This window comes from Phasianus colchicus, chromosome 2 (assembly GCF_987193195.1).
Source record: "Phasianus colchicus chromosome 2, bPhaCol1.hap1.1, whole genome shotgun sequence".
NCBI lineage: Eukaryota > Metazoa > Chordata > Aves > Galliformes > Phasianidae > Phasianus > Phasianus colchicus.
The window spans coordinates 58887345-58897611 of record NC_143437.1 but is presented as its reverse complement, the minus strand read 5'-3'; the positions used below and the strand labels follow the sequence as shown (position 1 = coordinate 58897611).

General features: G+C 38.0%; 1 protein-coding gene across 3 annotated transcripts in view; it reads right to left on the bottom strand.

Moving 5' to 3' along the window:
• Positions 1-31: 31 nt before the first annotated feature.
• The window catches only part of MTCL3 (MTCL family member 3), a 31925-nt gene continuing 21689 nt past the window's right edge, over positions 32-10267 (bottom strand). The window contains exons 7-9 of one of the 3 annotated variants that reach the window (XM_031611083.2): positions 3276-3347; positions 1505-2680; positions 32-145 (exon numbers count right to left, since the gene is read on the bottom strand). In XM_031611083.2, coding sequence (XP_031466943.2) covers positions 35-145; positions 1505-2680; positions 3276-3347 — 1359 coding nt within the window. In that variant the 3' untranslated portion in view covers positions 32-34. Of the gene's footprint in view, positions 146-342; positions 854-1181; positions 2681-3275; positions 3348-10267 lie in introns of those variants that run through there. The other 2 variants (XM_090135810.1, XM_090135809.1) reach the window with 2 other exon arrangements.

Here is a 10267-nt window from a genome sequence, read left to right as displayed (position 1 = left end):
ATAATACTACAATGAACAGTAAAAGATGAATGGGTTACAGTACAAAAAACAGTGTAAAAAGGAAGACAAGTTTAAATATTGTTGTGTATGAAAGGGATGAAAATAATACAAGGATGAGAATAAGTAAAATGATAGGCTGGAACATCTGGGAAAGTAAATACAAAGACAAAGAGAACAGTCAATTAATGGAATACCAAGTCCAAAGTTTTAAAAAAATAAGTAGTGATTCAGATTATGCTTGTAGAGGGACCAAGTGCCCGTCTCCCATTGACTTCAGTAGGAGTTCTGCATGGTTAAGCCCTGAAATGCCAATTTAACTATTGATGTTATTTGTTTAGAGAAAATACCAATTGGATTGCTTTAAATTTGTATGAGCCCATGCAGTGCTCTGCCTCTGAGTTAATGGGAACTCTAACAAGCTCAGAACTATTGCTAGATCAGAAAGTGAGCATGCCAAATGTCTTTTCTGTTTGATTTCATGCAGTACATGTATAGTAATTGATTAACTTTAAACTCACTGCGTCTGTGACTTTCTGATACAAGGAAACAAAAGACTAATTAGTCAGCATAGGGACAAGAAATAATAGCTTTCAGCTTCACCTGGCAACTAATTTAAAATTGCAAACTAGCAGGACAGCACACGTAAATTAACATAGCAAGAGACTTACTAAAACATCAGGATAATACCGTGACCAATAACAGCATTTGCCAACTATAGGACTGCATAATAAGATAATGGGAGGTAATTTTCATTTTTCATGGCAGAAGATCTTGAGTCAGCAAGGAATTTGCTCCCCAAAACCTCTCTGGGACAACTCTGCACGTCACATGCAGGATGCTTGTTGGCTCTTTCCTTAGGGGATAAGAGAAGAATAAAAAAGAACTGCAGAAAAGATGCTAGTCACTGTCGCATATAAGCAGTGACCCATAACCTTTCAATGAAAGATACAACCAGTTACAACAATTCCAGTAATACCAGTATTCATCACCATGCAGTCCATGTAGATTTTTCATGGTTTTTTTTTTTGTGGTTTGTTATATTCTTTGTAATTTTGGAAATCAAATGTTTTCTATAATTTAAAATTAATAAGATTTGTTTTTATTCATTTAACAAGAACTCAACCACTAAGAAAAAAACCATGTTCATTAACGTGCCAAAAATGCTATCTGCATTGTCTTTACTGGTAATCACTGCAGCTTGATTACCATTAACTCTGGCAAGTACAGTTGCAAAGCCAGAAGGAGGAAGGTCTTCCACCTCCTACAAGACTTGTACCTAGGCTATAATTCTTTCACTTTCACAGAGACCATTTATTCACCATTCACAAATAGGCCCCATGGTAGAACAAATTTGCATATAGCCAAATGAGGATTTAAAATAATTTAATAGAAATTTTTGTCCACATTCTAGTTTAGGAATTTTAAGGTGCCATACATCGAATTTTAGTCTTAACTCTTTTGGCCGAGGTTTTTTACCTGTAGGCCATAATAAGTAAAAGTCTACCTGACTCACTGACAAAGGTTCGTCCGCACTCCGATCATCCGAAGACTTTGGAACTTCGAGTCTGTCGATGAAAGTCTGGAGTTCTTTCCTGAACGCCTTCATCTGTGCGTTGATCCTGTAAAGAAGCTCATGCTCGCGTATCCTGCTGCCATCGTCTTCCTCATCCATCAGTCCAAAAAGGTCCCCATTAGCTACATAAATTCTTGCCTCTGTTATGATGGTGCTTGTGTCGGAAATCAAGCGATCTATTGTCTTGCCCAGTCGCTCAGCTTCACAGCGAATGTCCTTCATCTGCTGCCTGTCAGTGAAGCTTTTCTGCCACCCAGATGGTGTTGGATAAAAAGATCTCGTGGGTGTCAGGCACCGGATATTTCTCACCTCTTCTGAGTCACTTTCCCCGCCAATGGGCCCTTCCCTTTTGCGGTGAGGGGGACGGGAATCATCATCGCTCTCCTTTTTTCCTGCATCACTTTCTGCATCACTGTCTCTGGGGCTGCCACGGATCCCAAGATGAGAGGCTAAATCATAGCGTTGCATGTTGGACATAAGCACTCTATTCTCATACTGGAGTTGCATGACTTTGCCACTCAGCTCATTGATCTGCATTCGTGCAGCTTTTAGCTCCTCCTGCAGTGCTTCAGTCTTGGCATTATCGTGGTGCCTAGAGCTCTCGTGGGCTCCGGACTTGTATTTGTATTTGTTCAGCTCAGCTGTTATGCGTTTGTTTTGTTCTTCCAAGTCAGCTACATTTCTCCTCAGCAATTCTGTCTCATCTTCTACTAGCTGCAAATGCTGTCTTAATTCTGACAAGGATTCACTCTGTTCTCCCAGGAGTGGATTAGTGGCCCCTGAGAAATCATCTCCTCTTAAGTCATCTAGCTCTGCTTTTAATCCTCTATTTTCTACTTCTAGCTCCACTATTTTTCTCCCAAGAATGTTAGCTTCCTCTTCCACTAGTCTCAACCGAAGCTTGAGTTCAGCTTCCCTTGTGGTAGGTGGACCGCCTGCTTCACCTTTTGGCAAAGGGCTGTCCAAATCACCATAAAATGATCTATATTTTTGAAGCTCATGTTCAAATCTGTCCTTCTCCTTATCGATCTTAGCCATTTTCTTCCTCATCAAAGCTGCTTCTTCTTTGACAAACTGCAGCTGGCATTTCAAGTCTTCGTTGTCCTCCTTAGAAAAAAAAGCAAAGAGAAGAATTTGAAGAAAGTTGATGTGAAACAGGAGAGTTCCAGTGGATGGTCTTAAATTACAAGATCAACAATTAAAGGTATGTGGCTTTAGATACACAAAGACTTGCCTGTGGCCATTTGTTCATTAATCAGTAAATCAAATAAGGGGAAATAAATATTTAAATTTGAAAAGAGAAAGACTATTTTACTCGCCATTAAACCCTACGCAGCCCTCAGAAAACACCTTTTGTGGGTATCTTGTAAAAATAACTTGCAACACTGTAGTAGATATCACAGTGTTAAAAAACCTTGAAATCTGTACATAAAGGGCCTATAATTTTATTTCACTGGTGCTCCATTTACTTATTTTGCCAAAAATATTTGGAGTACATGAAAGCTGGTAGGTTTTTGTTGCGGCGCAAGTAGTACATTTAGGTAGATCTTGACATCATGTCATTTCACTACAGATTTGGGGTAAGAGGTCTTCATTTCGCAGCATGTAGAAAAACAAAACAAGTGTAAATCTGAAAATTACATTTCCAGAGTGTCGCTAAAATCTCCACAAAAGGATCCAGATTACTGTTGATTCAACATACCTCTGTTGGTGTTTGCTGTGACTTTTTTTCTGATTTTTGTAGGTCTTTGCTCCCTCTTCTTTTCAATGACTGCTGAAACAAGAACAAAGTGAGAGACACTGCATATTTCACTGAAGAGCAACATAATTTAGTCATTCTGTTTAAACGTAGTGAGACAAATGCAAATACAAAGGTAGTAGCCTCTTGCAGCTCCTGTGATGTCAAATACAGAGGAAAGACACTGCTGTTTAAAAATGACACAGCAGAAGTACTGCTTTAGTAAAGTATTGGTTTAATCAGTCTGCAACATTTTTTTATTCAACACATTTTAAAACAAACACATAACAAATGCTTAGCACCCTTATCATCACATGAGAGGTAAGATAGGAAATATATTCAATGGTAACCCCCCAAAAATGGAAAACTGAGGCAAGCAGTAAAACCAGTGCCATAGGTAAGCCACACAAAGCATTGCCAGTGACTTTTCCCAGCAAAGCTGAGGACAAGGACATCTTTCTCTGCATCCCACCCACAGGCCTCAAGCTTGCAGTATACAGCTCTACTAGGAATACACTGCAGACAAAGCATGCAGAAAGATGCATACATCCAGTCACTAGATTTGTTCTGTTCTCCAAACATATTCAGTACCTGTTTTAAGTTGCTTGGACTATAGATTCCTAGTGAAAGGCAAAGCAGATTTACTTGCGACAAGCACAAGACAAACAAACCTATCCACACCATACAAGTGAGGTACTTTTTATGCAGCCAAGGTGAAAAGAAATTGGTGAGAAGAAATTCCTGCTTTCAGAGCAGGATGCACTGGGTTCAAAACTTATTAGAAAAAAATCTTGTAACTGCTAACAATGAAAAGTTCATTAGTAGGCAAATGGTAGCAGTGGAAAACAACTGCAGCAATCCCGCTGTCAACACTCAATATAGATCATCAAGAAAACAGCAAGGAAGAGGAAAGTGAGTGAGAAAATGTTAATACATAACAACCCACTTGCAGCTGTTCCCAGGTGAAATGTAGCCCTTGCAGCAGGCAGTGATATAACTACGTCCCTCTGAGACTATTCTCTGGTATGAGCAGCCTTTGTGCCACTGAGTACTGAGAAACATGCATTTCTCTGTGCCAGCCAGGAAAAATCCAGTGGTATATCCAAAAGTCACGCAGTTCCACCTAGTGGGAATTAAAATCTATTCACAATCCTCAAGGAACAAAGCACAATGGGCACGTATACTGTACACTGCTGCTGGTACCAGTTGTTCTCCTTCTTCTGCAGATCAGCCTCAATACAAATACTACACCCCAAGGACTCCTCCCCCCAAAGGAAAACTTGATAGCACAGAAGTGATTAGCACTAGATCTAAGAAAACATAAGAGATGAGGCTTCTTGATCAAATTCACTATAGAGTTGTACCAGAATTAAAATAACCTCAGATTCTGAATCAGAATTCACAGGTATAGTCACCAAGAACCAGAAATGAAACTTTTATGTCTCTTGAAAATACGCAGTGCTCTCAATAGATAAAACAATAAAACCAAAGATCATTAGAATCTCAGCCAGATATCAATGAGAGGATTCCAGAAGAATCCAGAAAAGACACAAAAAATAGTTAAATTGATTCTTCCTTTTAAAATAAAGCCAACAATATAGACACTCAGTCTGCAAACAAAATTATTTTTCTCCAGGGTCACCCATTAATTACCCTACTGCAGAATTGGTATGTGCATATGGAAAGTTTTTTTTATTGCTTTTCTTTTTGAATTGGCAAATTTATAAACTTTCAGAAGTGCAGATTCCTGCTATATGTCACCGTTAATCGTTCCACTATAAAAAGCTCATTTTCAAATCAGTTATTACTGCAAACTTTTGCTTGCACCAAGTTCTTGCTAATGCCATCCACTAATAAAGTAATTAGAAGATAATTAAACTATATATGTTTGATTACCTAAATTCCTTCCTGCCAAGCCCAGCATCTCTTCAAACAAAATGAGCTTCTAAAATGCTGAGACACAACTTCCTGTGTACCCTACAACATTTTAGGATATGAGATGTATGAAAAAGTTTTCAGTGACAAAACCATTAAAAAAGAGAAAGTTCAGAGAGCAAAAATTATTTTTCTGAGTTTGATGTAAAACTAAAACACTTGTTTTTCCCCTTTCTCTCAATGTTTTTTTTTTATTTTAAAGTCCTTCTTTTGTTGTCAGCATAACAAATTTTTAACTTCAGTGATAGTCGTGACTAATGACAAGACACTACTTTCTATTCTGCTGTATTTGAATTAAAGCATCCTATACTCAGAAAGCTTATGTTCATCAGTGAAGTGATGGTGTGTAACAATGCAATTTTAAAGCAGTAAACAGTGAAGAACATACACAAGTCAGTGAGCTGGATGATTTGTGTAAGTAGATTAGACCCCGCTGGTATTGGCATAATCTCTTTTCCTGTGAATAACACCAGGAGGTGATTTCTGATCAATAGAGGTTAAGATTCCACTCACACACCTCAGCTGACAGATGACACCTTCAAAATCACAGTGCCCCATAAAAATTATCTCAGGACACTGAGGAATTAGACATGCTGAATGAAAAATGCTACATCTTAATCAGCGTGTTCCTATATAAATAATTCTTAAGAGATTTTTCTGGGGCACAGTTCACAATTTAGGGTGGCTGCTCTTTCTTCCATTTCTCTCAAGTCCTGTACTACCGCTGTCTTCCAATTCAATTGTCAGTAATTAAAAAAATGCTTCAAAGCAAAACAGAAAGAGAAAAAAATAAAAAAAAAGAATTCAAATAAACATACTGCAAGACCAAAAACAGCAGTCCATGCCCTTGCAAGAGAACGTTCCCATTCTCCTACTGGATACTACTGAAACTGCATGCTGCTTATTTTGACATACTAAATAATGTTACATAAAGCCAGTTTAGCTAACTTCATGTACAAACGTTGTCTGTTCAAAAAGCTTCATGTTTTATTGTCTTTTCATATATTTCTCCACTTGTTTGGATAATTCTCCTTTTTTCATGTCACAGTGTACAGCAAGGAATACTGCAGTGCCACTGAAGGCTGCCTCTGCTGTTTTTCAAGTGTAGCCAAAAAAGTCTGCCCATCAAATTTTAGAATTGTTTTGAAAGTTTGTAACAGAGAGTAATTTAAATTATATTCAGTTTAGTCTATTTAATTATTATGATTCTTAAATTAAAAAAAAAAAGACTGCATTTGCACTATCTAATCTGCAATGCTTTCTAGAGAGCTTTATGGTTGTAATAATCTTAAACCAAGTCATCCATCTTCAGGAAAAAAAAAAATGAATAAGCCAAAAATGCACATCATAGTGTTTCTACAATGGAGATTTTGCTACACTGCTCAAGTAATAATGAAATATTCCAAAAGTGCTAGAATAATAGGACCAGCAGCTGGGGTATGTATTATTGTGTTGTATAAGCTCTGCTTAGCTCTGAATGCCTAGGAAGTACAACTGAGTCTGCCCTGTCTCTTCTAGCATTCACTGTTTTGAGTGCACATAAGGTTACATTAATGTTCTGGCAATGCTGAGAAATTTCCACAGTACAGATAAGGCCATAGACAATGTTTGCACTTTATGCACACCTGACCACATGAAAGGGACAATCCTGTTGTGATTTTCAGGAGCATCAATTCTCCAGTGACCTTCACTGGACTTTATCCAATGTCTTGCTCGAGATGCTAAGCATTTCTCAAGACCAGATGGCAAAATTCTTCTCTTGCCAGCCTCAAAATGCAATCCAAATGTGCAGTTCCAACCACCTATGATGCTGAGTGCATCGGAGTACAAAAAGACCTGAAGTCTAATTTATAAAAACCACAGCTGAATGAAATGACAGAATCATGCTGCACTGAATATCAAAGCTTTAAAATGAACTCATTTCTCACTACTTGACTCTGTACTACAGGAAATCTCTTGCACAATTAATAAAGAAGCTGAATAGAATATACCACAGTTTTTCAAGACTTCTAGGTTATTTCAAGTCTGATCTGAGGGCAAATGATCTAAAAAAACAATGTAAGCAAACACAAGAGGAATTGTCAAAATATAAAGGGATTTATGAGTGCACAAGGTTTCCCTGCCAGCCCTCATCCCTGCTCACAGAACAGCCAAGGCAAAGGATGTGCAGTTTCCGAATCTCTACAAGTGCAAGTCACCAAGGTTGCACTGCACACACTTGTAGTTAGCTACCTCTTAAACACTGTGACTAATCTACAGAGCTTTCAAAAATCAGAGCAAAACCAGTGCCATCTTTACAGTCTTTTAAGAGTCACTGAATACTGAACAACTTTGGGACTCCACAAACTTGCCTCTGTCTAGCACAGAGTGATCACGATCAGGAAATAGAAATGTGCCCTCAGATTTTCTCTGTTCTTTCTCTTCACTCAAGTATAGTCAGTTATCTTGTGGATCTGGATCAAAGCAGACACAAGACAGACTTTTCAGTTTACTGCCATTGACTCTAATTCAATGTATTAGCACATATAGTTAAAACTAAATGGATACTCTCCATGTTGGTAAACTGAAATACACTTTCTTCTCAAAACAATCTTTGTATTTAAAATGTCCCCCTTACTCTGTAACTCTACCAATCTTTTTCAGATACAGATTACTTAAACTATCAGCAACTTTGGTGGTTGCTTGCCAGCAACAAACTCCAGGCACTGGCTTTGTCATTGGCATAACTACATAGAACCACACAAACGCTTTTCTTTCCACTCTTCTTGAAGAGCAGTTACCACAAGTATTCCAGTATTTGACTTGCTTCCAAGGGCTGCAAGAAAATTCAGAGGATGAGGGAAATGCAAAAAAGCATGGCACCCAAATTCAAGAACCAAACACAAAGCTATAGGTCTAAGCATATCCCCACCTGCTCTAGAAACACTCTCCTCATATTAAAACTGGTATAACCGAAAACATTTCTGAAGAACAACATGAAATGAAGGCAATCAAAGAGAGAATAACAGGTTTTACCTGGTCTTCGAATGTCTTCATATTTTAGAAAAGAGTAGCCACCCTGCCATATTTGTATTATTTTATTTGCATTTATTTATGAATCACTACAGGTATCACTTTCAGATCCTTTGCTGTTATCCATTTGTCAGTTTTAAGAAAAAAAAATAAGAAGAGGGAAAAATATACATTTGCACTTTATCTAGAGAAAGCCCTTATATTTTGAAGGAAAAACAAACTGATGAAGCAAATAATGAGAACTGTGTGAGTACAGTCAGGTAAAAAGATGAAAGCTGCCTTTTAAAAGCTCTTTATATAATCAGATCAAATAGCCAGCAAAATCTGACACTTCATTTTCTGTGACTGCACACTTCTTCATCTACCAGGATACCTGAAAGCAGTGAAAGCAAGTTCTCTGAAGAAGAAGCTGTCCTCTGCCATTTGAACCATCTGGGCCTCGTTATGGATGCAGAAATCACAGGCAGCTTACTCTCGTTTCTCTAATACTGAAATGCAAGAGTGAATCTCAGAACACCACAAATACTATTGAGTGAAAATACTGGAATAAGGTACCTTGCTGCACAGTGATGCCAGTTAAACCTATTGTCCAGGACTTGTCTAAGTTGCCGTTTATCTGTGAGCTCAGTTATTTGTATTATTTGTGGGAGAAAAGAGTAGGTCTTTTTGTTAGGGTTTGCACAGCACCTAGTACAATGCACACCAGCTATTATCTTGGCTTGTTACTGTGACAGAGAGTATGTCAACACAACAACAACAGCAATTATCACAAACCACACTCATGGACACAGCAGTTACCAATTAAATATATTACAGATTTTACTTAAGTTAAATAGAGTTTTTTTTCTCATACCTATTATCACAAGTGGATTTTTTCAGTCTTATCAGAAGAATGTCTTAGAGAGAATTACAAATAAATTGTCACAAGAACACAAAAGTGTCAACAACCAGATAAGGTTCATGATCTTAGTTACAAAAATTCATGTATATCAACCAAAGGCGAGTTATATCTCTCAACAAAAAGGCTACTGTGAAAATGGTAAGTAATGAAATGGAAAAAAGGAATGATTCTACACATATAATGTGCACTTTCACGCTGCTCACTGGAGCAGTATACAGAAAACAGTTCTGCAAAGTTAAGCTAGTCATGTTTGTATAGTTGCACTCAAGCTTATTTCAAACTGAAGAGCTGTGTCATATGCACAGACAGTTCTTATTGGATTCAGAGGGAAGGGTTACTTCAAGAATATGCGCATTAGGTTTGTAAGCACTCAACAGGAAAAGGGGCTCGGTAGGTCACCCTTCAAGACTGTGCACCTCAGACAGCACTTCTGGTACAGGAACATCTCATATAACAATCATATTTTAGAGTCATTTGAGAGTATGCAAAAGTTTGAGATGAATTAATTTAGGGAAAATGCAAGGGGCTGGAAGCTAAACTGTAAGGAAGATATTTTAGCAGTTTAGACATCCCCATGCCCACATTTTTCGCTCTATCCCATGTCTTATGCTCATAAGGATGCACACAGTGCTTTTCCCACTATTTCTACCATGCAAAGGTAGCAGAATATGGCAACACTTGCTGGAGCAGGGGTCCAGCAACTCCATTGACTACAAAAGGCTCAGAAGACCTGTGACTGGCCCCTATGCCATTTCCTCCTAGGTGAAACATGCTCAGCTTTTTAAGGGAGATGTTAATTCCTTGCAAGGGGAGGGGCTGTGGATCTTAGGCTGACTTGAAATCTTTATGTCTGCAGTTGCCTTAACACTCTTATTTAATATTTCTCTTTGCTGTGACTGAAAATCTCATTCTGAAATGAAATTTGACAATCTTCAGCTCATTATAAATATTTGATCACTGGGATGCATTTTTTAACTAGCCTTCATGAGCAAATATCTGACCATTCATCATTTATCATAAATGTCACTGAACCAGTGGATCACCTGCAAATTAACAACACAGCAGTGACTCCTTATGGGGCCTCAGAAGAATCAATTCTTTGTCCTAC